A 13,979-nucleotide genomic window follows, 5' to 3' on the forward strand; every position below is an offset into this window, starting at 1 on the left:
GCTGTGCAGAGCCACCCGAAGGTGCCCGTGCCAGTGTCCCTCTGGTACCATCACTGTCTCCAGGGGATGAGCAGCCCAGGCTCACAGCCGGTGTCCGTCAGCCCGTCCCCCGCTCCAGCAGATGAAGTGCTGCTGCTGCTGCTTGCCTCCAGCTGCAGAGCAGATCCGCAGGACCAGCAGTAGACGCACGAGTCTTGGCACAACCACGCGACTTTCCCTGTCTCAGAGCCGACCAGGGTTGTGTTGGGCTCCAGGGGATGCTCCCACTGATGCTCATCTTGCAGCAGGAGCTATTTCAGTTATTGAGGTTGAATTTGCCGTCAGCTGGGCACGCAGGGCACATGTCCCACTGGCAGCACTCACCACGATGGCAGCACTGCCCCACGGTGCTACACCACGGCCAGGAGACCCGGGCTGTAATGAGCTGTCTGGAGGCAAAGAGCCAAGCTGGGCCTGCCAGAGAAGCAGCACTCCAGAGCTCAGGTATATTCCCAGAGGTGCTGCCGATCTGCCGCAGGACATTTAGCTATTGTCACCCCTTTTCCGTGAACCACGTTCTCTCATCCTTCTCCTACCCCGCAGGCACGTCCCTCCCAAGCACCACGCCGTGCGTCTGCCGAGTCCCTCGCGCGGTGAGTAGCTGCTGGAAGAGCAGCACACGGAACTGCCGGAGAGGAACACTCGCAGCAAAAGCCAGCCTGGTTCTTGCCTTTTATGACACCCAGCTGATTACTGGCTGACAGTTAACTAACAGCACCCAAGCTGCACCCCAGGCAGATTGGCTCTTCCTGCTGTGCCACCAGGACCTCGCTGGGACGCCCGCCTGCACCTTAGGAGCCCCTTGAGACCCGGGGTCCTGTGCTGCCCTCTCCCAGCATCGCCTCCCCGTTACCTGGCCATCACACCACGTCCCAAAGCACTCAGAGGCTCCTGAATATATAAGCACAGACAATAAAGTGTTCACCGATCCTGCTGAACGCTCCCAAAGCGCCAACCAAACGCTGCCCCCCCCCCATGGCTGGCAGCCAGAGGTCCCAGGCAGCTCAGACAGACAGCGCAGGGGGTGCCAGCTTCCAGCTGCCAACGAAATTCGTTGTCAGCAGCACAAAGCCCCTTCTTTTCTCTCCCAGGAGTGTTTAACCTGCGGCCCAGGCTGTCAGCACCTGCCCTGCCTTTATCGCCAGGTGGGAGGAGGATCCATGCAGGAGGAGATCGCTGGCGCAGGAGCACCGAGCCCCTCCGAGCCTCCCCCCAGCACACCTGCGGCTCCGTCCCCCTGGAGGAAGCTGCGCCACGCTGCCACCCACACCCTCACCCAACACAGGGTACGCAGGGTCTGCCGGCTTCTTAATTGCTGTTTTCTTTCCTTTTCTTTTTGTAATTGGAGCTTTCATTCCCTCCCCAGCCCACACAGAGCTCCCCAGGCTGCGAGCTCGTTCGCTGCTCTGCAAGTGCCGTGCAGGCGAGCTCACGGAGAGCCAGGAGTTGCTTTCCTGCAGTGGTCACAGAAGCAGCAGTCTCCCTACCAGAAAATACTCCGATTTTCCCCGTGACCACTAATTTCATCTACCAAGCCCTCTCTTCCTGGCACAGGGCTGCAAGGAAGGCCACCAGCAAAGGCTGGGGGAAGCCAGAGGCAGGGGCTCGGACCTGCTGCCCACAGCCACGACCACGGCAGCTGGTGCCACGCTGCCCCTGCTCCAAAAGCCATGCTGGGGGATCGCACAGCCCTGCCCAGTCCCCTGCTGAAGGCATTCCTGGGAGGGTATTTAAGGAAACAAATTACATCCTGTACACCCGACGCCGCATTTCTCAAATTCCACGCAACTACCTCAGAGGAAACGGAGGGGGACAGCAAACAGCACGCACCAAAAAGGTGGGGAGGAGAAACAAGGGCTGGACTCCCACAAAAAGCCTTACCAGGGCAACCGTGGCATCAAAGGGTCTTGACAGGACCTCATTTCCCAGAGAAAATGGTTTTAACAAAACCAGAAGCCCAATGTTCATAAGGAGCACCACCACGAGCAGTCAGAGCAATGAGCAGCTCAGCTCTCACCCTGCATTTTCGAGGAGAGCGGACAGAAGCACACGGAGCCCAGCTTGTCGTGCTCTGCTGCCACGAACCTCACTTGCAAACCGTCCCTCTGCCCGTCACGCTCCCCACCCGCTGCAAATACCTGGGTCTGTGCCGCTCAGCCCCCCGGGCAGGCCATCGGCACCCCTCGGCAGGGAGGCAAAACACGGCTTTGTGCACCCAGCCCGGCACGGGGAGGAGGAGCTGCGGAGACTCCGCAAACAGCTCCGAGGGGATTAAGGCGCCTTCCTCCCACCGCGAGCTCAGACCCAGGAGCTCCTTGGAGCCAACCCCGCTAATAAAGCGGCCCCACGCCGCGCTCGGACGGATCTTTCTGCAGCAACAGGAAAAGAAATGAATGAAAGGAGCCGGTGTTCCTGAACTACTGCTCCCCACCCCGGCACCAGCTGCTGGGGGGTTTCTCCCCAGCACTGCGCCCCGGAGCAGCGGTCCCACCGCTCAGCATTCGGCAAGTAAAACTCTTTGCAGCAGCGTTTCAAATCTGTTTTATTTAAAGCTCCGGAACAGTCACATGATAGCAAGGTAGTGAGCAAACACTGCAAGTCTGCTTCCCTGCCAAGGATTGCGCTAATCTGGTATTTAATCTTAAACCAGTTGTGCACCCATCCTCGGAGGGCCCTGCGCACGTGTGCCTGTGCATTTCGTGCTCAGAGACGCAGCCACACAGGTAGGAGCACAACGAGCCAACGCTCGAGGAATCGGAGGATTTCAAAGCACAGCACAAGCTGTAATTACTCCTGGCATCCCCGTCTCCTCCAGAATGGGAGCAGCGATGCTGCGAGCCCTTTCATCTCCTCCTTACCAGGGCTCCTGCAGCGGTGCTGAGCCCCAGCCGGGGGCAGCTGCGCAGGTGGGCAGCACCGTGGGGCTGGGGGGGGTTAAGCAGCCCCCTGAAGCAGCACGGGGGGGTTAAGCAGCCCCCCGAACCAGCAGGTGGCTGCCAGGGGTCCCAGTGAGATGGGTTACGAAGCACTGGACTCTGCAAGAGCTCGGCGGTGCTGCCTGGGTGCTGAGCTCCCCTGCACCCCCTGCCCATCCCGAAGCTGGCAGCTTTTCCCTGTGCTCCGTGAGGAGCCGAGTGTCCCTTCCTCTCCTCCTCTCTTCCCGTGGCTTCTCAGATCTCAGGGCTGATAGAGCCGCAAGAACACCGCGCGCCTTCTTTCTGCGCATGAAGCACTTTGCAAAGAGCCAGGGGCTGGGCAGCGCAGTGAAAACCAGACATTGTCTGGGCCACATGCAGGGAAGGAATAATGCAGAAACAAACAGAGAGATTTCCACAGTAGCAAACGTCTCAGGGAACAACCGGCGCAAGCAAATGAAGCGGATCCTCGGACGGTCCAGCTCCAGATGGGATCTGAGCACAGCAATCGACAGGAGATGGGCAGCTCCACTTTCCGAGATCTGGGGGTTGCCAACCAGGTTGTGCCCAGAGCCCAAAACCCTTCTCAGTAACGGCCTTGCCCCCTCCACCAGCTTCCAGAGGAAGAGCCAGGAGAGCAGAAAGGCAGGAGGCTGGTGCGAGACGCAGCGAGCTCCCCGTGCTTTGCTCCTCATCCTGATGTCCCCAGGTGGCCTGACGTCTCCTGGCAGCCCAGGACGAGACGTGCCAGCAGACCAGACTGTCCTGCTACATCCCAGGTGCTGCCTTCCAGGGAACCCCACTGTCCTTCTGCACTGCCCAGAGGAAGCCACCCCGCTGCAGCTAACCCCCACCACTACGACATGTTCATGTTAACCCCCACTCCGACCTGCCTGGGTACCAGAGGGAGATATCCCAGATGTACAAACAGATCAGGCATGCCTCAGTGCCTGCGAACCTCTGCTCACTTCCCTATGGAGGGCAACATTTCACGCATATCTGGGAACTCAGCGAGCGCTCACTGTTTAGATAAACCTTGTTCCTTATTAAACTGTAAATAACATCTGCTTTGCCAGGCCAAGCCCCAGCTTGGTGTCCTGAAAGTTCCGGTGTCAGTCATGAGAATGGCAGACAAAGCAAGTGCAGCTGATGGTTTTTAACAGACAGAATCTATTTTTTGAACCTCGTTTTTCCCCTCCCATCCCATCTCTTCCCTCCCAAGCCACCTCCCTGCTCCTCTTTCCGAACCCCCGCAGTTCTCGTTGCGGACTGGCTCGGGCTCCCCCAGCTTTGCTGTCCTTGACAAACTCGATGCATTTCTGCACGAGCCTTGGCAATGGGGGAGATAACAGAGTGCAGAACGAGATAAACAGAGTGGAAGAGAGGGAGGGAGGGAGGGAGGGAGGGAGGGAGATCTCCTGCAGGAACACACACGGCTGGACTCACCAGTCCTTGGCACTGCTAGGGAAGGATAGGTGCTAGTGGACGCTGGCTGACCTGTGGCCTGCATCCTCCTGCCCTCTTATAGGACACCAGAAGTCCTGAAACAATTTCAGACATTTCCCCCCAAAAACAGAGCACACCCACACTTCCACGTGGTGCTCGGCAACAAGCCGCTAGAGTCAAGGGGGCTCCAGGCTCGGGAAGGGAGATGAGAAGGGACTACATCAAGCAGGAGCACTCAGAGCTCGCTCGCTTGTGTTCAGTCCTGCTCCTCTCCTGCCTCACAAGCCGATAAGCTGTGTGCTTCACAGAAACCGCTCGAGATAAGAAAGGATTATAATCCTGAGACCCAAAGAAACGGGAAATTTGGCTGGTGTTCACGCGGCAGACCATCAGCTGAGCCGTGCCGCCCCCTCCCACCCAATTCTCCTCTCCTGTGCTGCCTGCGCCCACCGCAACCCCCTGGCCTGCAGTGCTGCTATCATGGTGCGATTAGCTGCACAATTAATCGTTAATAGGAAGGGATTGGAAGGGATTAAGTACTTAAATAGAACACACGCTGCTAATGGTAATTTATAAAAACACGCCTTCTCCCTCAGATACTGTGTCATGTTTTCAGGGAATTAAAGCGACTGACGTGGACCTTTTCCCCGCACCTCCTGCGCAGAAGAAATGTGTTTCCGTCCCCGTGGAGCTGCAGCCTGGGGCTGGGAGGGTCTGGGCAGCACGAGGGGCACCGCAGCTCAACCCAGCCCCAGCTCCCCAGGACAGGGCAGCAGCCGGAGTGCCAGGAGAGCTCCTCCCTGCTGCTGCTCCTTCCAGGGGCTCTCAGGGTTACTGCTGAAGCAGGAGGATGGTGCTGGGAGGGTTGTGCCGGTGGTGCTGGGGGGCGCGTGCTGTGACAGCTCACTTGATGGAGAGAGCAGTTTTGGGACACAGCAGCGCTCTTTGCATTTTTAATTGTCTTCTGGATGAGACACTACGCAACCCCTGGGTACGACCAAAAAGCGTTAGATCTGCCAGTTCTGCCTCCTTCAGACTCCCGAGCAGGTAACGTTCCCCTCTTCATCCTGTCTCACACACACCCATTTACATTGCAAATAGTGTTTGCTAATTTCTGCCTAAAGCCCAGGTGCCGGGAGGCTGCCCAGGTGCCCCAGACCATCCCGGCATTTCTGAGCCCCTTCAAAGAAGCTGAAAACAGTTTGGAGGCAGCCGGCAAATGCAATACTCAATCTGTGCTGCTGCGGCTTCGGTCCCCGTGTCCCCATGTCCCCTCGGCCACAGGCGCAGCCCTTGGTGCTGAGCAGGACTTTTCATGCAGCCTGCGGCGGCCCTGACAACCCATCCTCCCCACCTCAGAGCAGTTTTCTGCCTTGCATCAAAAGCCAAAACAGGCGGAAAAACAAACCCCTTGGCTCTTCCGATCGGGGCAGTCTGAGGCGTCCCTTGGAGGTTTCTTGCCTCGACCACACAAGCCTGCAGTGTGGCTTGGCCCTGCAGAGGTTTCCTCCACACCGGGCAGCGTTTCAGACTCCTGCTCTACCTCTAAAAGCAAAATACACCAGGGCTGGGCCAGCTGATGGGCTCTGCACGGGTCCTGCCCCTGCTCCGTCTGCTGTGAGGGGTGACACGGGCTCTCCAGGGTCCCCTGGGACCCCAAATGATGGCCAGCTCTGCTCGGGACATGTGCCATCGCGGGCGGTCCCCCCAGTGCAGCTCTGCTAGCAGCCCTGAACCTGCTCTGGGGACAAACGGAGGCTTTCAGCCTCCAGGGCTGCTCGTTTCCCTCCTCTGGCCGGTGCCACGCTCCCAAAACAGACGGGATCAATGCTGCCGTTGTAGAGGCAGATCGCAAGGGCTGCGAAGCTCGCCCCTAGATGTGGTCTTCTTCAAGCAGGACCTTGGCAGACCTGCAGGAGAGGCTCTCCCTGCTGCCTCCGCCCGGGATGCAGCTGCTCCCTGCTCTGGATGAACACTGGCCTTCAGTCCCCCGGCTGCAAACACTGACAGCAAAGAGCAGGCAGAGGTACCCAGCTGGGTACGTCCCTCCTGGGAGCCTGATGGGCAGGGCTGCAAGTCAGATACCACCGTGATGGGCAAAATACAAAGGACAGATAAGAGCAGGCTGGGATTTGTGAGATACAGTGTGTTCCTGACCGCCTATACTTCCTGCAGGCTGTGGCACAGCAATTAGTGTGCAGCAGTTAGTTAATAATTACACGCTGACCGGCCCTCGGGAACATCCGTAGCAGATTCTCCTCGCACTTCAATCACTGCTCCAATCTGAGGCATGAAGAACAGATGCTGGAAAGGTTTTTATGCCTAAAGTAACACAGGAACAGCTCCTCACCCCTCTGATGACTTTGTTTGAGGACACCCAAGCATTTCACCAATACCTCAGCCAAGCTGTGAGTTCGGCCACTATCCCCCCTCAGAGACGGAGGCACAGAGATGGGACCCAACTCACCCAAACCCAAACAGCAAGGCAGTGGTAGAGCCAGGAAAGCATCCAGGAGATCCAGAACTGGATCCAGCCTCCAGACCACTACCTCAGCACCATTTTCATCTTCATTCTGCTCTTTATAGATCCCTGCTGCCTCGACCTGGCGTTCTGGGAGCAGACCCTGCCTGAGCCTCGGCAGCACGCTCTCCGCCAGGCCAGCGGCGATGCTGGCGCTGCAGAAATGAGCGGGTAGCTTCCAGCCCTCCGTGCCATCTAGCTGACAGCACACATCACAGCACAGATCCTACAATGAAACTGGAGAGGCTTTGTGATGCTCACAGCCTTGGCTGGTGCCAAAATTACCACGCCTTGTGCTGCTGTGGGTCCCCTGACTTCAGCGGAGCAGCGCTGACTTACACTCGGGTGCCTGGTGAAGCACGGCAGGGAGCAGTTTAACCCAACCGCACGGGCAGGTGCGATAGGAGGACACATTTCCTGGGTGAAAAGAGGTCACCTCAGCGGCTACGACACCCTTCAAACCAGATTTTCACAGAATCACAGAACGGTTTGGGTTGGAAGGGACCTTAAAGATCACCCAATTCGGGACACCTCCCACCAGCCCCATCCGGCCTGGCCTTAAACACTTCCAGGGATGGGGCAACCACAGCTTCTCTGGGAAATTTTAGATATTCAGAGTCTGAAAGACCAAAAAAAAAAAGGAACCAAAGTGCTACTGTAGACCCTGGTAGGCCCCCAGCTACATCTCTGGTACCTACAGATCAGCAGCACTTGCTCCAGCACAGGCTCAGTGCATAAGCTGCCAGCCTAAGAGGCTTTCCCCCAGACAATTCAAGCCCCGCTAGGCAGCGTAAAACCATGCTCCCAGGGGAGCTCCATGCTGGAACACAAGAAACAACAACAAAAAAAACCTCCATACGTGAATTTATATGCGCGCGCATGTTCGCAGAGTTACGGCTCCCGTTCACAAACCTCATCAGATTCAGCAACTAAAAATAGAGACGGCTTCAAGAGTGGGCAGCGCGGGGAGAAGCGGGCGCGATGGAGGAGCAACGGTGAGGGGGGGTGCAGCTAAATCTAGTGGGGGTCATAAATCACAGCCCCCAGGTGGTTCCAGCGTATCAACGCTTATCAAATAATTAACTAGACTGAGTGGAAATAAACTGTTTAAACCAAAATAGAGAAACGGCAGAAACAAGCAGAAGGCTTGGAGTGTTGCTGCTTCCCAAAAAAGGCACATTTTGATTTGTTCCGAGGCTGCAGTGCTCCTGATCAGCTTCAACAGTCTCCTCTTTCTAATTTAGCAATTCAATTAAAAGTCATCAAACCCACAGCAGCACTCTGTGAACCCAGCCAAACCCAGCCCCCTGCCCTGCTCCAAAGCCCCCGGCTGGGGAATTTGGGGTTGTTTTAAAGGAATCAGCCAGGCATTTCAGAGGTTGGGGAAGAAAGAGAGGGAGGGGGAGCGAGTTCACGCAGAAGCCTTCTGCAATAAAACACTTCCCTGCATGTCAGGTCGTGAGGAAAGGCTGAACAGGTGCCCAGAAGAGAAATAAAATTCTTGTCACAGCAGTGTCCCTCTGGGGGAGCTCCCCAGACCCCAGCGAGAGACCAGCTCTCAGCTACAGCCCAGCACAAAGCAGCAGCACTGGAGACTTGCTTAGACCTCAGGTTTGGGAGCCAGGGCCAGGAATACACTCCTGGCCTCAGTTTCCCCATCTGATAAATGGGGATGATAGTGCCAGCTCAAGGGTGTCATGAGGGTGAATTGTATGGGTGTAGCAAACAAAGAGTAACACAATAATCGGATTAAATGCTCCATTAATTTGCAACGAAGTGCCCTCATTAGCAGTGCCATTCCTTCCAGGTACAGAGAAGCCGTGCACCGTCACCTTCCCTTTCCATGTACTACTAAAAGGGCAGCAAACCCTGCACTGCTCCATCCTGTTTACTTCCTCCGCTGTGCATCACAAGCACTAACAGCTCTGATGATACCATGTGTTCCCACGGTGCTGGCAGAGGTGACCGGTACCAGGCACCGATGGCATCGCATCAGAAATTTGCTACTCGAGTTATGTATTATTTTCATTATGCTGGCCCCAGAGACTGAGGACTACCATGCAAAAGGCAGCGATGAGAAACTGTCCCTGCTTCCAAATGCTCCTGATTTAAATCCACAAAGGGAGATAAAAGGGAAGCACAATAGAGAGCCAGGCTCCCAGCAGGTCAGCAGCAGACGCAGGGACAGACCGCAGCGGTCTGTGCGCAGCCAGGGATGCTCTGAAATGCCCCCACCTGAGCTGCTCCAGGAGGCCTGCTTCCCAAAAAAGCAAGGAGCATTAATCTTTGAAAACAGCGGGTCAAACAGCCCTCAGTTCCACAGTGTGAGCACTCTGCAAGTTATTTATCCCCCCAGCGCCGCAGGGACAGTACCTGATACGAGATGGTGGCACAGAAACACCGCAAGCAAAAAGTGCCCAAATCCAACTCCCAGGAGCAACTGCCCCAAAACCTGGGGAAGCCTCCTGCTCTGTCATCTGTGTTCCTGCAGCTCTTCAAGCTGTGGGTCATTAAGTATTCAGCACAGGAGTGAGAATTTTAGCAGGAGCCCAGCTGCTGCTCAGGTGCAAAAAGGGTCAGGGTTTCAGCAGGGATCAGCCCTGCAGGCTCTTCCCGTTGGGAACGCAGAGCACCAAGCCTGGCTCCGAAGTGGAGACTTAATTGTGGTGGCTTGGAGCTCATCCCTAAAACAGCGAGGAGACCCAGAAGGCAAGAGAATACCGATCTCAGGTTGTGACTGGAGATGGAGCACAAACAAGCCACGTGAAAGGAGGGAGGCAAAGAAAGAATCAAAGGAGATGAGATATTGCAGTGGTGTCAGCAGCACAGGCCAACCCCAGCTATCTCTGGAGGCTTGCTTGCTCTGCTCTGTGGCTTGAAAACAATTTCACACTGGCTTCTTTTTCAGCCAGGCTGGCTAGACAAAGATAGGAGCCGAGATTGTGAGTGGCTGAGCAAACAAGCAGCAGATGAGCAGTGCTGGCTGCGGGCAAAACGCTACCTGAAAAGAAACCTTGATTAGGCATAGTAGGAGAGAGCAAAAGATGCTTCATCTGATTACAGATCGGCTCTGCAAAGTTAATTGTTCACCCGATTGTAATCTAGCCTTTCACATCTACATTAATCAACAGGTTGCTTTCTGCTATCAGTTTTCCCTCTACAAACAGCAGAAGTGAGTTAATTTGGAGAAAAGCAAATTCAGCAGGTCAAACCTCTGCCTGGGCAGAGTTTGCTAAAAGGGGTTAAAGGGCCTTTTAAACAGGGACCTTTTCTTGTTTGTCTATCTGTATGGATGCGAACCAAGGGCACGTCATCAAGCAGGGGCAGAGCTGACCTCTCGGGGTTTCACTAATTACCCAGAGTGAAACTCACTCCAAGCTGGGCTCGGAGCTTTTCTGAGCTCTGTCGCTGTCCCCAGAGCCCGGAGTCCCTGTCCCGCTGCCAATGCCACGGAGTTGCTGCTTTGCCTCAGTTCTCCCGAGTGTGGAATGAGAATTTGGGAGGCCTTTAGTGAGTATAAACCCTCCTGGCAACTCCTAAAATCATTTGGACGTGACTCCAAACATACGGCCCAGGTTTTCTGGAGATTCTCAGAGCTCCTGGCCCAAACCTCAGGTCTGTAAGGAAGCCAGAGGAATGTCTCGGGGTTTACAAGGAATGACCAAACATTGATTTCTCTCCAGAAGGCCAGACCAAGGGGATGGTTTCAGTGGAAACTGCAGCATTAATATCTTAATGCATACACGACATACGTGAAGTAAATACACGGGTTTCTGTCTCACCAAGTGGCTGGGGGCACCACGTAGGACAGAGCAAAAGGAGGGATCCTGCGCACTTGGGAGGTCAAAATTCAGCTCCCTTACTGCCACAGGCTCCCTGCCGCACCCGGAGCAAGCCGTTTGTCTTTCCACTTTCCCATATGCAAAGTGAAGCTGCCTTCATCTATCTTGTCTGCTTACAGTGCCAGCAGCAGAAGGCCAAACCTGCAGGGCCGCCGTGCCCAGCTGTGACAGACACAGCGACGGCGGCAGTGAGTGCACACGAAAGGCAGCAGCTAAAGATTTAAAATAGCTACTTTGGAAGCCAGGAAAAAGGGTACGTCTGCTGCATTTTGGTCACCTGTAATGCCTGGCTATGTGACACCCTCGCTTCGCTTTGTCACGCTCTTGCCAGCGAAGCCTACGTGAAGGGTCCATTCAAGGGACCACAAAGGGAGCTTGTTTGGTGAAAGGGACCTTCAGGCGTTGAAACGAGCATTTTAGCACTTCCATGCCTAGCTCTGCCAGCATCCCAAAGCTCTACAGATCTCAGGGAGCAAACCTGCAAGAACAAAACAAGGTCAAGTGTTAACAGATGGAGACTCAGACATGGGGATACAGCAACGGGTCCAAGGTCAGAGAGAATCCACGGCATGGCCAGGGACAGTCAGATCGCTGGAGCGCTGCTCTTCAGCTGTAACATTTCTGCTCTTTTCCAAGCAGTTAAGAGAGAAGGAACTCCCAGTCATTGCTGGGGAGGTTATTCCACTACTGATTTATTAATTATCTTCATTCAGACCATGTGCATAAGTCTGGGCGCCTGGGAACAAATCTGAAATCTGCAAACCCTCCCATCAGAAGGAAGTGGTCCTGCAGTACAGGCACCAAAACCAGCACAGAAATCTTCTGGCATGACAGTCAAAGAGAGTCTGAAAATCAGAGCAAACTGAGAGCTGGATGCCTCGCACACAAAAAGTTTCAAGGCCATGCCAGCTGTTGAACCAGGTTCCCAGCTTCCATCCCTGCCTCTTCCTTCTCTGCACCTCGCTCTTGGACGTGTCGTGTCCCACCAACGTGCTTGTATCTCCCAGAGGACAGGATGCTGCGGACTATGAACGCACTTTGAGACCCGTGAGTGAGGCACTGCCGGTGTGTCCCCATGCCAGTAACTGACCGACTGCCACCACAGCCCGGCGTTTGCATCAGGGGAACCCTCCCAGGATCACAGGAACTGCCTCGGATGACCTCTGCACGGCTGGGGTGACCCAGATGCCCTGTCACAACCGCGTGAGGCTGGAAGACAAGACTCTGCTTGCATTTACCCCATTTCAGCTGTGTGTTAGCACGCATCGCAGCGCTACGTGCTGCCCCGTTACCACCCAGGAGGAAATCAAAGCAGGACACGGGTCCTGTCTGAAGGCACTGGCCCTTTCACAGACCTCATCCATAGCACCACCTCTCTGCCTGCTGCTCATCCAAAGCTCTCCTCCCCCCCCCCCAAACTCTTCCAACCCCAGCACACCGCTCACATGGTTCATTTGGTTGATGCAGAGCACAAAAAGCCCCTCGCCAGCAGCCTCAGGCCCACCTCTGATGCTTTCTCCTTTCAGAGTTCGTGCCACCATCGCGCCCAGCAGCCTGCAGGCTCTTTCCAGTTTATTTTCACTGAGAGAGGAGCTGGTTTGTTAAAGGCGGACTGGCACGGGTGCTGGCATGGCAGGGGCACCAGCTCCCCGCAGTCCTGCCTGGGGGGAGCTCCTTGCTCCGCACCCCGGGAGCTCAGCAACAGGCGCCTCGGAGGGACGTGGCCGATAGCGACGGGCACAAGGCAGCAGTGCAAGGAGCACGCCGGGCAGAGCGTGTGGTTCCTGCAAGCAGCCCCGCGAACTTCCACACCGGAGCCAGCTGCGTGTCCCCCCGCAGCCTCCGGGCCTCCCTCGCCCCCCCCCCAACCTGTGCTGGGCCCCCCAGCGAGCAGCACACGCTGGAGGAGCTGACTGTGGGGAGATCACCGAGCAGGGCTCCCTAACCCACGCTCAGCACCGAAACGCGCTCAGGGATCTCCTCCAGCAGCGGGCAGACCGCTGGAAATTCTCGCCGCGCTTGGTCCGAGCTGAGCCCTCCCTCACCGCGCCTCCAACTTCTGCCGTCCCGTCCCCAACAGCCCCGAAAGCAGAAGAGGGAGCCCCAGCCCCCGAGCCCAGGCTGCCCGGCTCGGGGTCCCCCCCCAGCCCGGCTCCCCCCGGCACTCACCGGGCCGCGGCAGCGCTGCCTCCTTCCTCCTTCCTCCGCCGCCTCGCCGGGGCCGGGGCCGGGGCCGGGCGGGGGCGGCGCTGCGGGGCCGGGCTGGGAGCGGGGCCGGGGCTGGAGCCGGGGCAGCGCCGGGGCCGGAGGGGGAGCGGGGCCGGGGCTGGGGCTGGGACCGGAGCGGGGCCGGGGCTGGGAGCAGGAGCGGGGCTGGGACCGGAGCGGGGCCGGGACCGGAGCGGGGCCGGGGCTGGGATCCGGAGCGGTACCGGAGCCGGAGCGGTGCCGGTGGCGGTGCTGGAATCGGAGCGGGGCCGGTGCTGGGATCTGGAGCGGGGTCGGTGCCGGCGCTGGAACCGGAGTGGTGCCCGCTGGCGGTGCTGGAAGCGGAGAGGTGCCGGTACCGATGCTGGTGCTGGAACCGGAGCGGTGCCGGAACCGGAGCGGTGCCGGTGCTGGAAGCGGAGCGGTGCCGGAGCCGGAGCGGTGCTGCCGCAGGACCCGGCGCGGTGCCGGTGCCGGTGCTGGCTCCTCCCCGCCGCAGCCCGGGGCCGAGCAGAGCCCGGTCGGGGCCGTGCCGGGATGCTGCGGGCCGGGAATTCCCCCCCCCCCCCCCCCACCACCACCCCCCCGGGGCTCTTCCTCCTCGTCCCGGGGCAGATGCCCGGCAGCGGGGGCAGCCCCGAGGTGCCGGTGCCCGCTGCAGGGCGCCCCCGGGACCCGCAGCCTCCGCCGAAAGTGGCTGCCCGGTGCAGGGGGGTGTCCGGGGGGGGATGGCTGCGTGGTCCCCACCCGAGGGCAGCCCCGGGAATTTCAGCCTCCGACACTCCAGCGAGGCTACGTCTTTAGTGGCAGCTTCACCTTCCACGCCAGCTATTTCCTATTGCCTTATATTTAGCCAAACATTCCCCGTTTGCCAAAATTAGACGGGCCGTGGAAATAAATTAGGCTGACTGGAGGTGCCAACGTTGTCTGTCTGAAACTAATTAATTTCTTATATCCCCAGCTATATTAATCCTCGCCCTCCCTCCGCAGACCGACCTGTCTGTCAGC

General features: G+C 57.5%; 1 protein-coding gene across 2 annotated transcripts in view; it reads right to left on the minus strand.

The window, feature by feature from the left end:
• Positions 1 to 13,098, minus strand: part of CDK18 (cyclin dependent kinase 18) — a 34,953-nt gene extending 21,855 nt beyond the window's left edge. The window contains exon 1 of one of the 2 annotated variants that reach the window (XM_083812516.1): positions 12,933 to 13,098. Coding sequence is in view for 1 of the 2 variants with exons in the window: in XM_083812515.1 (XP_083668641.1) it covers positions 9,295 to 9,398 (104 nt within the window). In the remaining variant the exon portion in view is untranslated. Of the gene's footprint in view, positions 1 to 9,294; positions 12,907 to 12,932 lie in introns of those variants that run through there. The other variant, XM_083812515.1, reaches the window with a different exon arrangement.
• Between the last annotated feature and the right edge of the window lie 881 nt (positions 13,099 to 13,979).

This window comes from Anser anser, assembly GCF_964211835.1.
Source record: "Anser anser genome assembly, chromosome: 27".
Classification (NCBI taxonomy): domain Eukaryota; kingdom Metazoa; phylum Chordata; class Aves; order Anseriformes; family Anatidae; genus Anser; species Anser anser.